Raw genomic sequence first — 19,520 nt, forward strand, 5'->3', positions numbered from 1 at the left:
CCTGTCATGGCATGTAAGCCCTGCCATAACTGGTGGCTGGTAAAGCACTCTATTTTGAGTTGGTATTGCCTCTTGGCATCCCTGATAGCTTTCTGAAGGTCATACCTCGATTTCTTGCACAGATCAGGATCACCAGATTTGTGTGCAGCAGTCCTTTCCTTCAATAGGGAGTGGATCTCCCGGTTCATCCATGGTTTCCTGTTTGGGAACACCCGTATTGTCGTCTTTGGTACACAGTCCTCCACACACTTGCTGGTAAAGTCTGTGATGGTGGTGGCATACTCATCAAGCTGGCAGCTGAGTCTTTGAACATGGACCAGTCCGCTGTCTCAAAGCAGTCACGTAGGAGCTCATCTGCTTCCTCAAACCAGCACTGCACGACTCTCTGTACCGGATCCTCCTGTTTCAGTTTCTGTTTGTATGCAGGGAGAAGGAGCACAGCCTGGTGGTCTGATTTCCCAAAGTGAGGATGAGGGGTGGCTCGGAAGGCATCTTTGATGGTTGTATAGCAGTGGTCAAGGGTGTTGGCGCCCTGGTGGAGCAGGAGATGTGCTGATAGTATTTTGGTGACACACTCTTGAGGTTGACCTGATTGAAGTGCTCTCAGGTGATGAAGAGGGCCTCAGGGTATCCTGTCTCAAGGTTGTTGACCATGGAGTATAGCTCATTGAGTGCAGGCTTCATGTCCATCCGTGGTGGTATGTAGACTGCCATCAGGATAGCTGAAGCGAACTCCCTTGGCAGATAGAATGGTCGACACTTCACCGTTACATATTCCAGGCTGGGTGAGCAGGGGCTCGCCAGGACCGTCACGTCCGAGCACCACAAGTTATTGATTAAGAAGCAGACTCCTCCGCCTTTAACTTTGCCTGAGGACTCTGTGTGGTCCATTCGATGAATGGAGAAGCCGTCAGGTTGAATAGCAGAGTCAGGTGAGGCAGGTGTGAGCCACGTTTCAGTGAGACATAGTACACAACGGTCCCTCAGTTCTCTTTGGTAGGTCAGTCTTGTCCTTAGTTCATCAATTTTGTTCTCAATAGATTGGACATTAGCTAGTAGCTAACCATGGGTTCAATTCCATGGGTTCAATTATAGAATATTGAAAGGTAAACAGGAAAAGAAATTATTGACAACTGAAATATTAAAATAAGCATGAGGTATATTTAAGACGATAATCGCTAGAATCCAGGGGAAATGTATCCCACTGAGAAGCAAAAATGGTTGAATGATAATGGACCATAGCAAGCAGAATTAAGGAAAAGGTGTATTACAGAGAAGAATAAAGAGATGGAAGGAAATAGAGTAAGGTTGGGGAAAAAAGACACATGACAAAATTCAAGTACCAATGAATATAAAAATAATTGGTAAAGTATTCTGAAGGTACATGATCTCAAAAGTAACTTTAAGATTCTGGTAGGGCCACAAAGGGTTACACATAATAAACCCACAAGTAATGACAAAAAAAAGAACTACGGTATTCATTTCTAGAGTTATAAGATTGTAAATCAATGAGGCTCTGTTAAACTTGTATAGAGTGTTGTTTAGACCACACTAGGTGTACTATGTTGTAAAAAGGACGTAGAAACACTGGAGAAGGTACAAAAGAGATTTATTGGAATGACACAGGTAATGAGAAGTTAAACTTATCAGGAAAGGCTAGAGTTCTTTTCTCTAGAAAATATCTTCGGATGATTTATTTGTGTTCTTGGCAAGGAATTGGATCAACATAAGGAATATATTTTTACTTGTAAGCAAGGCCAGAGTTAGGGGTCCTTATATATGTAGCCAATAGTAAATTTAAAGCAAATTTGGGAGAGACGGTTTCATTGTGTAAAAGGTGAGAACATGGAACTTGCTATCACTGTGAGCAATTGAGTGGAAGAGTTTGGTGGGACTTAAGGATAAGTTGGATAAGTACATTTGGTAGAACGGAATATCAAGATGGGGTTGGGTGAAATGTTGTGGGAGGAAACTGATGTCGAACATAATTTCAAGCATGACCTTGATGGGCCAAATGTCCTCTTTTGCAGCAGTAACTTGTAAGCTATAAAACTTAGATGATTTTATGAGCAATTTACTTGGTGGGAGACAGTTAAGATTAAAATGGCTGCCTTGTTCAATTATAAAATAATAGTGAGTAGATAATTTCATTGAAAGCCTCAATGGGGGGAAAAAAACTGACAAGTACTGTTTGGCTTGGTTTCCAAGCAGGTGATTTGAGGGAGGAGCCGAGCCTCACAGATCAAACAAAAAATATACTTGTGTTTTTTTTGTTTCCTGTCTGACTGATATTCGTGATACCACCATTTTGATATGCTCATTAATAAATGTAGCTCTGGTACCTTCCAAAAGCATGCAATCATAATAGTCACCTTTGCAAATTGAGTCTGTGAATTTGATGCAAACTTGGGCTTCAGCTGGGCTGATTGTATACTGCATCAAGTCAACCAATTGAAACTGAGAATGGACCAGTGTCTTTTATGGGACTCCAAAAGTCATTCTGAAAACAGGAAATATGAGTGATATTTGTGAGGCCGGGGAGAATAGCTGAAGCTTGTTATCTGGCAGTTTGTCTTATTTCTGTTTTGGGCAACCATGTTGTATGCAAATAGACTGCTACATTTCATCAATCTATAACAGTGGCTCTGCTTAAAGTTATTTCATTAGCTTTGATTTGTTCGGTATGTTTTGAGATAGTGATAGGTGCTTTATATAGGCAAGTGCTTTATTCTTTAAAATATTAGTGCTTGTACAATTTGCAATGTTATCTGAATTGTAGTGAATTGACAACCCATTTTTCATAGCTACCAATTTTTATTTCCATTAACTTCAGAAATTAAATCTGAGTGATAGGATCTCAATTAGACTTAACAATGTCAGCACTCAAGTTAAAATCAACACAAGCTGCTCTCGGAAGGGGGGAGGGGGATTAAAAACCCTTGCTTTCCCTAGGTAAAGGAGTTAAGATTTTGTTTCATCTATCTGTAAGCCCCTGTTCGTTGCAGTTTTTGAAAATGATTTTTTTAAGACATTGATCAATATTTCCATGTCAGCAAATATAGATAAACTATACGAGTTTCCTGTAACCCTTTGCTTGTTTGGCCACTTCAGTGGAGTCATGATGGAGCATTTTGAAATACTGGGATGAACAGAACATCTGTTAACATGTTGCAACACGATGGCTTAATTGTATAACATTTCCGTGCTTTGGCTAATTTCCTTTTCTCTTTTATGCTAATAGCCAACAAGAGCAGAACTTCACTTGTTTTAAAAATAGTTAAGGAAGCTATTGAACATTAATATTCTTGTAATGATTTAAGGTTAGAGACATTCAAATTTGCTTTACATTGCAGATTTGGATTGGAAACCAAAATGTTACGTGCTTAGACAAAGTTGCGGGTGTGACCACACTAGACGATTTTGATAGTATCGACAGATGAGTGTAAGCAATTGGACAAACAACTCAGGCAATGTACAAAATGAGAAGAAATATATCTGCCATTTGTTCAAAAACCCAGACTATTTTCATTTTTGGTGAATTCCATAGAAGCGGTGGGATATGGTCAATGTGTTTATAATGAGTGGGTTAATAATGGGAAGCATGCATAATGGATGACTAATAGTCAGAATCTGTAATGGGAGAGTGCATAATGTATGGGATATATGATTAGGTGGTCAATATAGGGGGATGGGTAATGCTCAGGGTGTGTAAAGTGTATAGGTTATATGTATAATGGGAGGGGTGCATAATGGATGGTTAATCCTCTAGCACCCAGTTTGCAACCTGATGAAAGTTGACAGCTAATCCTAAGAGCCCCTAAGAGATCAGGAGACTGGAAATATGTAAGCATAAATGAATTGCTTGCTTCACTTCTTTACAAAAATTTGCTGATTAATTGGCAAATTTAACCACTGCCTGTAAAGAAGCCCAAAACACAAGGCTTTCTCAAAGCAGTGCTTTGATTTTAATATTCCCACTTTTGTTTCCAAATCTATCTAAGGTGTCGCCCAGACATCCCTCCAGGCACGCTCTTCCAATTCTGCCTTCTAGGTTACTCCTGAATGTAGTTGCTCCATCATCGGCAATTGTACCTTCAGCTGTCTGCATCCCAAGCTGTGGAATTCTTTCCCTAAATGTCTCCAATTTTCCAACTCTTTCCTCCTTTTAAGAGGCTCTTTGAAACCTACCTCTTCCACCAACATTAGATCACCTGCTCTAATACCTCCTCATATAGCTTAGTTTCAGATTTTGTTTAGACCAGTTCCGTGAAGTGACTTGAGACATTTTTGCTATATTAAGGGCACTGTATAAATGCATTGTTCCTATTGGTGCAGATGGAGGTAATGAGTGTCTACTGAAAAGCATAGTGCACATGCGTGAGGTTTCTACTGGTAGTGGACTTCACAGCTGGAGGAAGAAGCAGAATGCAGGTAGGATAGGGAGGGGTTGAATGGGAGCAATATTGCAGTAAGTAGAGAAGGAGGAGTTCTGAGGGGTTAACGATTGCACAAGTGAAAGGAAAATATGCAAGTGGCTGTTCAGAAAGGAAGATGGGGGGTATCTGTGTTTGGAAGGAAGTTGTGAAATGGTCTGGTATGGATGCTGGTGGGGAGGAAATTGTTAAGAATGATGGAGGGAAGTGAGTGGAAAAACCACTCTTCTGTGGTAGAGATAAACAAAATAAATGAAGAACAGTACTCAGCCTCGTGTCTATTGTGATGCCTGTGAGAATTTCCTGCACTCGATCCGCTTCTGGAGAGGTGGTTCTGGAGGAGATGGCCTTTGAGATCGCTCACGTCCCCACCCCTTAGTCACATCAACGCCACAATTTCTGGGGAGCAGGAGATCTCTGCAAACACCACGGGGGAACTTTCAGAGCAGCTGTGTTTTGCCTGTGGCTTGTTACAGAGATGATATTTAATTAGCATCTTAGAAACAAAATAAGTCATGAGAGAATAAAACCTTAAAAGGTATTTCCAGAAGTATACTTTATTGATGACATTTGAAAATATATAATACAGTACTTTCATCTGTCACCATTCACAGTACATGCCATATTATTCCATTTACTTACACAATTTACATTATATCACCATGATATCAGCTTTTCTTCTGAATATATTCCCTGAACGAGCAGGCAAAGGGGTTTGCACATGGCTTCAGCACTTCATAAGTCCTTAAACAGAGATTCCTTTTTTATAGAGCATTTGTGACTGCTGCACCAAGCTTTGGATTGTGCATGTAATTCTGGACCATAGGATGTGGCTGTCTGCAACTTTCACTACATGGTTCCTTGCACTGCAAGACCAGGAAGGTTTGGGCAGACCAGAGGGTGTCTTTGTCAGGAGTCAATAATTTTCCATCAGCAGTTAATGTTTTTTTTTCCAATATGTGTGTCCTTGGGAGTACCCCATACTTTAAAAGTACACTCTCAATCTTTTTGGAAGATCTGTCCGTAGGGCTACAACAAGGCCTGGGGCTTAAGAAAGGATGGTTTGTTTTTGGTGTAGTCTGTGAATTTTAAACTTAAATCAAATCTGACGCCGCTGGAGCTAAACCAGATTTAAATTAGGGATACTTACTTTATATGCTGCAATATTACATATATTTCACAACAAAAGCATTTCATTGTCTGTGTGTCAAGAATAGCACTTAACTCTACAAATTCAGAAGCATTCACTTTCTTAATCATAATATGGCTCTCTGTTCTTGATCATGCTGTGTGATGTTAATATTGTAATGATTGCTATCATTTTATGAATGAGCTGTTTCATGAATGAAAATTAAATAATGCAATTGGAATGAAAATTAAGAGTAATAATGAGCAAAATTTTGTTTAACAAAGGGGATTTTTTTCTTGTCGATTACAGTTAATTTTGAACATCACTTCCTCTGCTGCAAATATTTTTTTGTAAACATTACTTCCTCATTATGGGAAGAGGTCTCTTGGTGTTTGTCAGGGAGGTTATTGGTGAGGATTACTATCTTTATTTTGCCATCACATTTAAACTGCAGTGTTTTGTATTATTGTTAAATTCCTGCTGCTCCTGCTGTTGAAATGGCTAAAATTACTGATCAGTTACTATCACTTGGATATGTAAGAGCAGTCCCATACTTCGGGGAAGTAAATATGTAGAACACTATTCAGGCTACAGCTGAAGTACTGAGTACGCTTTTAGTCACTACTTTACCGAAACTACGTGAATGCATTAGAGAGATTACAGTGCAGTTACTAGGAAGAATCTTCAGTTCCGAGGGAAAAATGAGATGGGTCAAGGCTTCTCTGGAATGTAGGTGGCAGAGGAGATATTTAAAGTACTTGGATAGGTGCTTAAAGTATCATAATCGGCAAGCATGTGGACCAAGTGATTGGGTTGGACATGATAGGTCCAGTAATTTCGAAAGCTGCTGTAAATCCCTCTGATATATGTAGCTTTAGTTTCATGTTTTTTTTGTTATTTGTCAGACATAAACACAACTGGATCATAGAGAGAAACAGCATGGGAACAGGCACTTTGGCCCACCAAGTCTGCGCCAACCTTCAAGCACCCATTTACAATAATCCTACCGTAATCCAATTTTTTTATTCTCCCTAAATTATCATCAACTCTTTCCCCGCCCCCCCCAGATTCTACCATTCAGCCACATGCTAGGAGCAATTTACAGTGGCTGATTAACCTCCTAATCTGCACCTCTTTGGGATGTGGGAGGAAATCGGAACACCCAGAGGAAACCCACACTGTCACCGGAGAACGTGTAACCTCCACACAGGCAGGTCAGGATTGAACTCCAGTGTATGGCACTGTGAGGCAGCAACTCTACAAGCTGCACCACTGTGCTGCTAGGTGTGTACGTAAACTGTCCTCATTGTTTCTGCCCCACCACTGGCCATGGAGTCTGTTCCTTCCCCAGGAGGGTAACATTGCAGCTACGCATGATCCCAGTCAGTTTGTTGCTATTGGTGCTAGGTTAAGAAGAAGAGAGCGAGGAAGAGGTTGTGCGATGTGTTTAGCTGACATGGCTCTCGTGGTAGACTCACTGGCAGTGTGAAAGCTGCGAGATGTAGGTGCATGGTTAGTGATTACAGTGCGAGGCTGTTCTGGGGCTAGTGAATGTTGGATCCCAGAGCCGAATGAATGAAGTTGTCAGTAGGTAAGAGATGGGGTATGGTGCTTTGAGCAATTTGTAATGCACTCAGTGTGAAATAGCATTTGAAGATGTATTCACTAACCTCGCTCAAATACGTGCACTCTTGTTGCAGCACCACATCCAGTTTCATGAGACAGAGGGGAATATAAAGTGTACTATCTCCTTCCAGTGCCCAAAGGCTACACTGTCTGCCTATAAACAGATGGGATGTGGCCACCTCTCCACCCCGTTGGCCAAGACCTCCACTGCCACATCATTGAGATTCCTGAGGCGGTTGTTCAGCCATTCCCACCAGAACGATTCCTACCACTTGCTGCGGTCAGAATACAGTTCCTCTTCAGAATGCCTTTAAGCTGCACAAAATTGGACCCAGGGGTGATGTACTGTCAGCTCAGCAATTAGCTGGTCATTGAAATCCTGAAAACAACATAATAAGCAGGTAGAACAAATTTTATGTGCAGTCTGCACCTGGTGAAACAGATGCAGGTTAATTGGTTATCATGATAGCAGCATGCATTTCAGCCTCCAAGCTTCCCACCATAGTAATGTTGCCCAGAACCACGGGCTGCAACGTATGGCTTGTGGGCTGGATGAATCCAGCCCACTTCAGAAAGTGACAAGCCCCTTGGTCTCCCAACTTCCCTCATGAACACACATGTAACTCTGTCACCACTGGCTGAGCATGAGGAATTCTTTACATTATGTACTGACACAAACAGGACCATTTTAAATTTTAAAGAAGCTGTTGTGTTGGTTAAACATCCCTTTAAGATCTGCCAAGGCCTTACTGGCTATCAAAACGGTTGAAAGATTAAATGTCTGTGAATGTCCCTAACCATTATCCCAGACCTGGGATCCTAACCTTGCAATCCTGGTCTCTGTCTCCTCTGAATCCATCCCATCCCCTGAGCAACCTACCATGAGTGCTCAAAGGAAGCAAAACGCAGCAGGACATGGTGATGGAGTTTCGGCATTACCAGACAGCTTTACTGCTAAAATCAGTAGTGAAAAAAATCACGCCTTTTGGAATGTAGTATTTCTTTGGATTGTGAAGTAGTGAGTTCAGGAAACAGCTCTGCAGTGCTATTTCAGTTTTCTGGATGCTGCAGGAACCTACCAGTTATTACAGAATGGTTTGCACATGGAGTACTTCTGGGGAACTGTGTATGTGCAGTCATTCATGTTTACGATGCCCCAATAACTGCACATGGATTCTCCCCTCTTTCCTCCTGTAACTTGATTGAAACTTTGGAGAAACTGCAAATTTACAGAAGGAGATTCGGAGAGCTTGTTAGGAATCCACGCTTGATGTTTTGTCGCTGAACACCTTGTTGAAGAGTGTCTTCAGAGTAGTAAATGAAAACTATCAGAAGTGGGTGTGGGGAACTGGTGTCAGTTTGTTTTCTGCTCTGTCTCCTGACAGTCAAAGATCATGATTACCTCCAGCGCCTAACCCATTCCCAACATGGACGATGTTGTTTGCAAAGCAACCTGAGGGAAATAAAAAAAGTGCTTATTATTCCGATTGTTTTCTGTCAGTGCAGAAGTCATTGGTCATAATAATACAGCATTATTCAACCTTATCTGTGTTCAGCAATGTTGTCATATTAATTCCAAGTGCAATGAGCAGTGGCAAAGCACTGATGAATAATCATGTGGCTCTGTTCTGATGCTTACTATTTGTTCAACTGCCATATAAAAATAAGAGTTGTTGCCACCACGTGGATGGAATGTGAATAGTTTTAACACATTACATTTAACAATGAAGTAGCACTGACTTTGAAAGCAAATGCATCATCTAAATAAAGATATCATTCAACCCAATGTAATTGGATGCCATATGTAAGAAATGACTGCCAATGGGGGCTTTCAAAATTATTTTATTATTTTCATCCCTTTCCTTCAACTATCTGAAGGCAGATTTATCCGTTCCCGCTGCATTGATAAATTTCCCTCAACCTTTCTTCCGTGGAACTGGCAGGAGCAGACAGTCAGAACGTGGCTCCAGGGTGATCTCAGCCTAGACCTGCCTTAAGGCAAGGCCTAGGTTTTATTAATTTTTCAGGATTCGGGTGTTGCTGGAAAGATGACCATTTATTACCCATCTATATTTGCCATTGACAATGTGACGGCGAATCACCTTGAAACGCAGCTGACTTTTCTGGTGAAGGTGGTCCCAGAGAGCTGTTGGGCAGGGAATTCCTGGATTTAGTTTTAGCAATGATGAAAGTATGGCAATATATTCCATGCTGCCTTGTGTTCACATGTGCCTGAAGTCCTTGTCCCTGTTGGTAGTAATTGGGGTTTGGGTAGATGTTGGACTAGGCAAGTAACTGCAGTGTATTTTGCAGATGGTGCACACTTTGGTTGCTCTGTGCAAGTGGTGGAGGGAATGAAGGTTAAGATTGGACAAGATACTAATCACATGGGTTGTTTTGTCCTGGATAATGTTGAGTTTCATGAGTATTATTGGAGCAGCACTTATTCAGGCAAGTAGAGGATAATCCATCAGGTTCCTGATGTGCCTTGTGGATGATAGACCAGCTTTGGGATGTCAAGACATGAGTCAGTTGCCTTGGGATACCCAACCTCTTGCTGTTGTAGCCATGATATTTACCTGTGGAGTTTGCACATTCTCTCTGTGACTGCATGGGCTTCCTCTTGGGGTGGGGGGGGGGGGGGTCAGCTCACCTCACACTTCCCAAAACCCCTGAGTGTGTATGTGAGTGGAAAAATTGGGGAAGGGGAGAGGAAGTTGATGGGAATGTAGGGAGAGTAAAATGGATTAGGGTAGGACTAGTGTAAAAATGGGTGCTTGATGTTCAGCATAGATTTGGACGGCCAAACTACCTGTTTCCCTGCTGTATCTTTTCAAGATTCTGTTTTTGATGGAAGCAGGGGAGGGAAGTTGGCTGTTACTAAATGGCTTACTGACCAGGGATAAACGTTTTCAGTCCTTGGGAACAGGTTTGAAACATGGTGGAACAGTTCTTTAGTTCCTTTCCTTGACCTTGGCATTGTTGCATTCAAAAATGGACTGATTTCTATGTACCTTTGAATGTGTCAGTCTAATGATCAATTTAATATTGAGTCTTCTCAACAAAATGCTGTCCATTTGCCGTGATGCCAACATTACATATAAATAAATAGTCAACCGGTGTGATATTCAGATATGTAAATTTTCAGACCCTGGAAGCACATTCTATCAAAAAATACTAAGACTTTAGAATGTGATTGCTACGATCTGTTTCCCATTCCTGTGTTCTGCTGCTCAGTTAGTAAAATGCAGATGGCAAATGTGTGTGCCTAAATGGATTCCCAAGACAAAAGATCAGAGAAAGTTAGCCCCACAATTTCTTGAAACTTCAAATGATATAGCCTCTTAAGCTTTATAAGAGAGGATCAGAAAATCATTCTGAGATGTAATCTGAGTTGTTACGGTTTATATGTTGTCAATTTATCTGATGTCATAATCTGTATTACTGCTAACAATGATGATGTCAGGATAATTTATCTTAATTTTGCAGACTTGGTTTTATATTTTTATCTTTTTGATACTTTGTTCTTTATTAAATTATTTGGGACAAAGAGGCTGTTAACATGTAACTACATCGTATCCGGTTTTGTTTTTGAGAATTAGTGTTGCAGTGTATCAAGAAAACACTAGGGGGTAATTCTGACTGTGGAATGGCATAAATCGAGTGATATGTAATCAGCAGCCTGTTTTATTGCCTATTCAATGTCAAACAATTTTCATAATCGAATGAATTGCCCCTTTGTGTGTGGGACAGATATTAACTGAAAGGTTCTGTACTATTAGTATCTCAGTAAATCACAGGGGAAGGAACATGTACACATTGCTGTGTACAGCCTAACCCAAAGGTGGTGCTGTAACATGTTAAAATACTGCAAATGACTAACTTCTTTAACAAACCCACCTAGATTCCACTAATGCTGTGGCGGTTTACATCAAGCTTATTTACCAACATTATTGCAAGTGCTCCAATTACACAATCTGTTAACTTTTGAGATTTAGTAAAAACAAAAATTTTATTGTACATAAAATAACTGAAGTTTTGCATGATAAAGTGCACCAGAGGTTCTTTCAACATGCAAATAGGCTTAATCTGATATCCTTTAGATAAAATCATTCCAGCATCATTTGACAAGCAGCTTTCAAAAATATTTTATTCATTTATTCTATTTTTCTTTTGACTGTTACCAATTCAATTGCCTTGCATTGTACCTCTGTAAATGTACCTCAGGAAAAGAAAGACACATAAATCCTCTTGAAGAAAATGGTCCTTCCCAGTGAGGAAATTCAGCACAAAATGGTAGTTGCTGTATCTTAAAATAAAACTCCTTCTCTGTCCTCCATTTATCAGACCACCCTCACCACCTCCCCAAAACTTGTCGTCACCACCACCAACGGTAGCAAGAGATGTGGCAAAGAGCTTTGTTTCTTTATCTTCTGCACTTCAGCTTCTGAATGTGTTGGTTAACATGGTTGGAAAATTTTGGATATGGTAGCAAGCTTTCTTTATAGGATGGCATAGTGGTGCAACAGTTAGTGCTGATGCCCTGCACAGCTCCAGGGACCAGGTTCAATCCTGACAGAAGGTGCTACCTATGTGGAGTTTGCAAGTTCTCCTTGTGAGATGTGCTGATTGTTAGGTTAAACAGCTATTATAAATCGCTACTTGTATACAGTACATGGGCGGCAGGAGAATCAGGGTGTGGGTGGAAATTGATGGGTATGTGGGAGAGAATAGGTTGCAAGGAAGGTAAATGACGGAATGGAACAGTTGGGGATTCTGTGAGAGCCGGCATAAGGTATTGAGCCAAATGGCTTCCTTTTACATCATGAGAAAATATAATTCACCCTAGACGAGATGCAGACAGGCATTGTGAGCAAACAAATGAATTGTTTTCCCTATTATTCTTGATCAGAGCAGCCACTTCTGATGCCTCCAATCCCATGATTGGGAGTTGATCCTCCTGAAGAATTTTGGAAGTAAACGTTGGCTTACAACTCAAAGTACAACAGCTGTGAGCCTAATCAATGGGTTATTCAAAGTATGGCAATAATTTGCATTTATCTAGCTCCAGTAACATTGTAAAATGTCCCATGGTATTTCACAGATCTGTTATCAATTTGTAACATAATTAAATGTGTTAGAATAATTTGATATGGTGCCACATAATTTTGGAAACGGAATGGAACATGCCAGGACCGTACAGTTAGTTTAGCTCGACTAAACTGATGAACTTGCAGGCAAGAAAGCCAAAGATAAATTCCGAAACATAGCATATTAGTAGCTGAAAGCACACTGGAAGAATAAAGGAAATATTGCTAACTATCAAGCAATTGAGTTATTACCTATATCTAAAGCACACCAGCAGCTGCCATGTCAAAAGATGAGGCCTGGGATTTTCTAGAGAAATATAAAGGAACATTCCTCTTTCCCCAGCCTGGAAACTCTGTGCCAGAAATTCTTCTTCCTTAAGTGTATATCCATGTATTTAGTTCAAATGACTTCAATGCAATTGAGTTTCAGCAGGGAGGAGGTGGCAAGAGATGACTGGTAGGAGTGTGTCACTGCAGTACTGAGCCCAGTGCAGCTAGAAGTTCTGTGATACATTTTTGCTCAATTTTATTGCTATAATCCTCAGTTAGCATCTGCCAGTACCAGCGCTGCCCCAATTACACTCATCCTTGCCATAACACTCTGAGCTACAGCTCAGACAAACTGACACACAGGCACACACAAGTGAATGTAGATACATGTATATGCACACAAGCAGATAGTAATACACATATGCAAACAGTCATATATGTGTTGATATGTATGCACATGCACAAAATATGTCCCTAGAAGGCTGATTTTCATTGTAATCTAATGACATACTCCTTAGTTCTCCATAGAAGGCAGATCTTCTTCACTATCTAAAGACATACTCCTCTTTCCCCTCCTCTCTTTGGGATTTCAGATAACGATTGTGAAGCATAGAGCAGATATCAATAATGCTTGACCTCTCTGGAGAGTACCATAGGATGCTTCTAATCGCTCAGGACACTAGATTCAGATCTCAAAGACTCCACTGGTGTTCTTCTCCACCTTTCTGGTTGTAGTGTCACACTGCTGTTCAGCCAGGAGCCTAGAGAGAGGGGTGAGGAGCCAAGGACAAAGTAATGGTCATTATCCACCATGAACCAACACACCACATGGCATGTCTGAAATATAGCAAGCACCGTGGACTACCTTTAGCATAAAGGAGCTCCAAGAAATGCAGCATTGATGCAGTGGGGGGAGAAGAAAAGGGGGAAGCTTCATCTCATGGTTGCACATAACTATGTGTTTCAGTGAGGGATTGCCCTTGCAATTTGTGGTAAAGCTCCAGGTTCACAAGGAGTCTGAGGCATAGTGTCAATGCCGCCTATTTCTCTGAACCTTTGGGGAAAGCTGGAATCCTCTCCATTCAGCGTCCCTGCAATGACCGATGGTTTCAGCTCAAGAACAAGCAGCTGGTTCCCTCATCTTGAGTAGAAATCGTTGGCGATGTCACTGAGGCAGCAGTGAGCAGCAAAGTGGGAAATATAGCTTCTACTGCCTGCGATCATCGAGAGGCCAAGAGTTCAGGGTGACGGTGACCTTTTCTACAGGCAAAGCCATCTAGGCATGGCTGTATGACTGGAATTCTACCAGCAGAAGCTTTCAGATTTCTGTCACCGCAGACGTTTTTAAAAAAAAAACCCTATCCTAAAGATATATTGCTCCTTAGAATTAGAGGTGGGAACAGGATTCCCTGTGTACTTTTGGAGAAGCTTCAGTGACAGAGAGAGTAACCAGAGAAATAACTATTGCACTCACCAAGAGGTGGAACATATGCTCAGACCATTCTTGTAGTCCTTGGAAGAATTTGAAGGAAACGGCAACCGATTTTCCCCAACAAAGATAAACTAAGCCATTCCCACTTAAAATCATGCTGGTGGTTTCATGGGGGGGCTCTGTTTTTAAAAAAAAAATTGGTTCCATGCATGGGGCTTATAGTTTTTCTCAAACATATAATAAAATTTCAGCAGGGGAGGTTCAAAGAAATATCTGCAGGCACTCTATCTGCTCTGTGTATTCATATGTCACATATGCACAAGAGTCTATAAAAACTTTAAATACAGTACAGAACACAGATTTGCCGGGTGTTCTTGATGCATGCATTAAGACTACTAAATACCACTCAGTCCAAAATTTCCATTAAAAGTTGAATAATTATTCTATAAATTACTGCCCTGGACCTGGATTTACTCGTTGCTCAGTAGGATCCAAAGTAAAAAAAATTGGAGACTTCCTGCCAATCAGAATTTTAGCCTCAAAACTACTTTTTTTTACATTGATTTTTCACCTCTGAGCAACAAACTGACTTTCAGACTCGGGAAGAAATCAATCATTCAATCCTCTTCAGTAACTGGTTTAACATTCGTGTCTCAGTAGATATCATTTCACTTCTCAGAGAACCTACAGGCTCAAGAAATGTTGAGAGACAAATTGGTGGCTGTTTCAATTTTCCAAAATATGTTCCCAATGTAGATAATTGACTAGTATTTCAAATGTTCTTAAAATTTTGTTTAGTTCTGTATCTTATTTTAGCTTTAGTCTTTATAATAAACAAATGTACTTCTAATTTTCATTTAGCTTTAAATCTTACTGAACATTATCTTGTTAATTTTAGTCCGTTAAAAGAACACCATCTCCGCAGAGCAGCTCTTTTTATCTTGCAATCAATTTAAGAAAAAAAAATCAAACCCTTCTTAAACTGGTGAAGTGCATTGAAAATAGTAGTTTGCCGGCAGGTTTATTTCTGCATTCCATTATGACACATCCTCCCATTGCATTACACTTCCACAGATTTTGGCTTCCTTTCTTGGTGACTTGAAAACAGGAAGCGTAGGTCGAAAAGGCCCTGTCATCATTCTGGTAGGTGTCAATGTCCAGAAACTATTACACCACTGATATCCCTTCTTGGGGATTTTTCCAACTCCACCCTGAACTTCCTGAAACTGATGACCACCAACCGCTCTGTAGCTGAACCACATTATGCATTATCCAGCAATATGTTTCCAAGTGTAGAGGAACTTGAAGGTAGTGATGTTTTCTACGCGCATGCTGAGCTTGTCTTGGTGTTAGAGCTGACAGGTTAGAAAGGTGTTGTCACTGAAGCCCAAACGAGTGACTGCATTTTGTAGATGATACACAGTGCACCAATGGTGCCAGGAATGAACATTTAGGTGGGTAGATGTGCCCAATATGTTGATGATTAAACCCTTTTAGTCTTTTTTGTAATGTGCCGTTATTATATTTGGTCTTGATAAGAATGTAAATTATAATGTTGTATAACATGTCATTAATATACAAGCTGTTGCATATAAATGCCATTTTCCTTTTACAGAATTCATCTGATAGTCTCCAGAACCGATTCAATGTAATAGACTGCCCGTAAGTGGAATCTCGCTCTCTCTTAATGCTATATCATTATCTGTGCTGTGCATTATCTATGGCAAGTAGTGAGTGCTTTGTTTCTTGTGAAGACAAGATCGATAGTACCTTTTAATGGCACAAGGTGGAACAGCTGTACTGACAAGTAGAGAACTCTTGCTTTATAAGAGAATGAAGAGTAAATTATGTGGTAGACAGAAAAAGGTAGTTAGGTGGACTTGTAGCCCACTGACAAAGGGAAGTTTTCAAAAGCCTCTCAAAATGAAGTCGTGCTCAGGTACAAAATTAAGACCTGACCCAAACCAGACTCGACCATTTGCCAATTCTAACCCAGGCAAGCCTGAGTATTTATTATTCTTTTCTGTACATGACTTAGCCATCACCTTGAATATAACTGTCCTAAGCGTGCAGTTGATCTGTTTGATGATGAAACAACAAGTCTCTGAAAGAGTGAATTGTTAGAAATGAAATTTTAAACTGATGCCTTAGATCATGAAGCCAAATGGCATAATTTGAAGAAAAATGCAGTAATACTATACAAATCATTCTGACCTGAATAAAATACTCATCCAGGAGACTAGCCCACACCAAATATTAATCAGAATCACGTTTATTATCACTGACATATGTCATGAAATTTGTTGTTTTGCAGCAGTAGTAGCAGTACAGTGCAAGACATTTTTAAAAAAAAATTACTGAAAGTTGCCAAAAATAAATACATTGGTGCAAAAGAGGAATACCAAGGTAGTGTTCATGGATCGTTCAGAAATCTGATGCTGAAGGGGAAGAAGCTGTTCCTGAAATGTGTGTGGGTCTTCAGGCTCCTGTAGCTCCTCCCTGGGAGTTCATATCTCACTCAAACCTAACATGTATAGTCAGGAGCTATTGGGACTTGGGCTGGGTAGCCAGGTTTTACTTTGAAGGAGAATTGAGTGGTACTTGGGCAGAGTCATTTTTGCAGTCAATTCCATTCTAGTGTATAAGTGGAAGCTGCTGACAAACACACACCAACTGCCTGTTTTTCAGGCTTAGCGGCTTGGGGCCTTAATCAGTGTGTTGGCATTCAAAAGGGGGAGGTACATAATCATTGAGGAAGGGACAAATGACAAAAAGGAGAGGGAAATTCCCACAAGGTATATGTGCTGATGTATGCCAACTTTAGTAACTTGCTTTGTAGGTGAGCCTGATAGTTCTTTTGTTTGTGGGAACTTACTATTTACTATTATGCAAATTAGTTCACCTTTTGTGATACCTGTATTGACTGTGGGATGACGTATGCCAGGACATTGAGATATATCTTTTTTGTTTGCTTCAATAGTGCCATTGTGCTTCAGATTTCATCTCTAACAATTCGCAGGCCTTGTCTCTTGATTCAATTAACACTATGACGTTTTCCCTCATTAGAGATGCTTGATCAACGTCTCTCAATTACTCAGTGAAGATATCATATGCTTTATATGAAGATATCAGAGTCTGCTGTTTATTCCATTGTGTGCATGCAAGCCTGATTTTTTTTCCCTTGGCTTTGGCAGCAGCGAATGGCCTGCAAGGAATAACAAACTCAGTGCAAAATATGCCCACTACAATTTTGCTCTGAAAGTAGTTGTGTGGAAAACAGGGTTCCCCCTGCATTACTATTGATGCAGCCCTCGCCTGTGTCTCTTCTATTTCCCACATGTCTGCCCTCATCCCATCTCCCCCAGACGTAACAGGGATAGAGTTCCCCTAGTCCTCACCTACCACACCACAGGCCTCCACATCTAACATATCATTCTCTGAAAATTCTGCCATCTGCAACGGGATCCCACCACCGGGCACATTCCCGCACACCACCCCCCCCCCCCCCCCCCCCCCCACCCAACACCTGGCTTTCCGCAGGGATCACTCTCTCCATGACTTCCTTGTCCGCTTGTCCCTCCTGACCAATCCCCCTCCAGGCACTTAATCCTGCAGCCACGTTGTTACATCTGCCCCTAACCTCCTCCCTCACCACCAACCAGGGCTCTAAACAGACCTTCCAGGTGAGGCAGCACTTCAAAAGTGAATCCACCAGTGTCATTTATTGCATCCGGTACTCCTGGTGCAGCCTCCTGTACATCGGTGAGACCGCACGCAGATTGAGGGATTGCTTGGTCGAGCACCTTCACACCGTCCGCCGTAACAGCCAGGGTCTCCTGGTGGCCAGCCATTTTAATTCCACTTCCCACTCCTACACGAGCATGTCTGTCCACGGCCTTCTCTACTGGCAAGAAGAGCCAGACATAGATTAGAAGAAAAGCACCTCATACTCTGCCTTGGTAGTCTCCAACCTGACGACATCAACATCAATTTCTCTAACTTCAGGAACCGCTGCCCTCTGTCCCCCTTTTTGTTTTCCCTTATTCCACCAGCCCCAATATCCCTTCTCTTTCCCCTCCCCCACCCTCTCAACCTTCCCATCACCCACACCTTCATCCCTCTGTTTCCCCTCCTCACTTCCTTCCCTTTTTATTCCAAGGTCCACTGCCCTCTCCTATCAAATTCCATCTTCTTCAGCCCTTCGTCACTTCCACTTATCACCTCCCAGTTTCTTACATCGTTCCCACTCACCACTTCCCCCACCTGCCTATCTTCCCTCCTCTCACCTGGATTCACCTATCACCTACCAGCTCTCGCTTCACCCCCTCCCCCACCCTTTTGTACCGGCTACCTCCCCCTTTCTTTCCAGTCCTGAAGAAGGGACTCGTCTGGAAACGGTGACTCTCCATAGGTGCTGCCTGACCCATTGAGTTCCTCCAGCGTTTTGTGTGTTGCAGATGTGTGCAGTGGATATTCATGACTTGTCTATCATCTCAGTTGTTGAATGGCAGTCATCCCATTTTTGATTGTGAAATCAATGCTTCACAGTTATTGTCCATTTGGACCGTAACATCTCAAACCTCCTCTTCCATTCCTGGACCTGCATGCTCATTAATAGTTTCAGCCAGTAAGAACCTATCTGACTTGCTGACTACTTCCTCCTGACTGGAGATCTTTGACCTGGTGCCAGAACTTTTAAGTACATGACTTAAAATGCATAACAGATGTCCTACAGCCTGACATGCTCAATTGACTTGCAGTTCTTTTTTTCTTAGTCATTCTCGGTGACAGGGAATGCACAAAAACTTCTTTGGGTAATCAGTTGCACCTTCTTGGGAAATTATGGCTGAATCAATTGCCATTTAAATACATTAACATTCCACAATAGCTAAAACTAATTATGCCTATCTTTCCCTGCTGTTACTAACCCTCTGTTAGTGCTTTCCCTTCCATGTTCTCTATCCTGTTTCCAATAGCTTACTCTGTGTACCCTAAAATGATTTGCAAAGTTTCCTCTCTGGAAATGCTAAAACTTTGAAAATTAGCTGTTTCTCCTCCAGCTGTGCTGGATGTAACACTGTCCTAACGACACCAGAATATGGTGATGAAGGAATCTGGTTGGTCACTTCTATTTACAGAAGAGTTTGCATCCAAACCATAGTTATAATGCCTTTAGGTGAAGATTCTCTTAAATACCTCTCCTTTAAGACCACCATATTGCCTTTTGACTCGCAATGAGGTTTCACACAGGCTACTAAAGCTAACAAAGTTCCAGAAGCTAGTTTTGGTTTCCTTTTGCCAAGTTCATTATGTTAGATTAAGATATTTATTTATTAGTCACATGTACATCAAAACGCACAGTGAAGTACGTCTTCTTGCATTGCTAAGAATGTGCTGGGAGCAGCCCGCAAGTGTCACCACTCTTCTGGCGCCAACATAGCATGTATGTGTTTGGAATGTGGGAGGAAACCAGAGCACCCAGAGGAAACCCACACAGACACGGTGAATGTACGAACTCCTTACAGGCAGCAGCAGGAATT

At 41.3% G+C, this 19,520-nt stretch overlaps 1 protein-coding gene across 4 annotated transcripts in view; it reads left to right on the forward strand.

Annotated features, from left to right (window-relative positions):
• blnk (B cell linker) overlaps nucleotides 1–19,520 on the forward strand; it is a 161,015-nt gene that overhangs the window by 18,584 nt on the left and 122,911 nt on the right. For 2 of the 4 annotated variants that reach the window (XM_052027908.1, XM_052027909.1), the window contains exon 3: nucleotides 15,596–15,642. The exons of 1 other annotated variant lie outside the window; for it this stretch is intronic. In XM_052027908.1, coding sequence (XP_051883868.1) covers nucleotides 15,596–15,642 — 47 coding nt within the window. Of the gene's footprint in view, nucleotides 1–4,347; nucleotides 4,432–15,595; nucleotides 15,643–19,520 lie in introns of those variants that run through there. One more of the 4 variants, XM_052027911.1, reaches the window with a different exon arrangement.

Source organism: Pristis pectinata, chromosome 12, assembly GCF_009764475.1.
Source record: "Pristis pectinata isolate sPriPec2 chromosome 12, sPriPec2.1.pri, whole genome shotgun sequence".
Lineage (NCBI taxonomy): Eukaryota > Metazoa > Chordata > Chondrichthyes > Rhinopristiformes > Pristidae > Pristis > Pristis pectinata.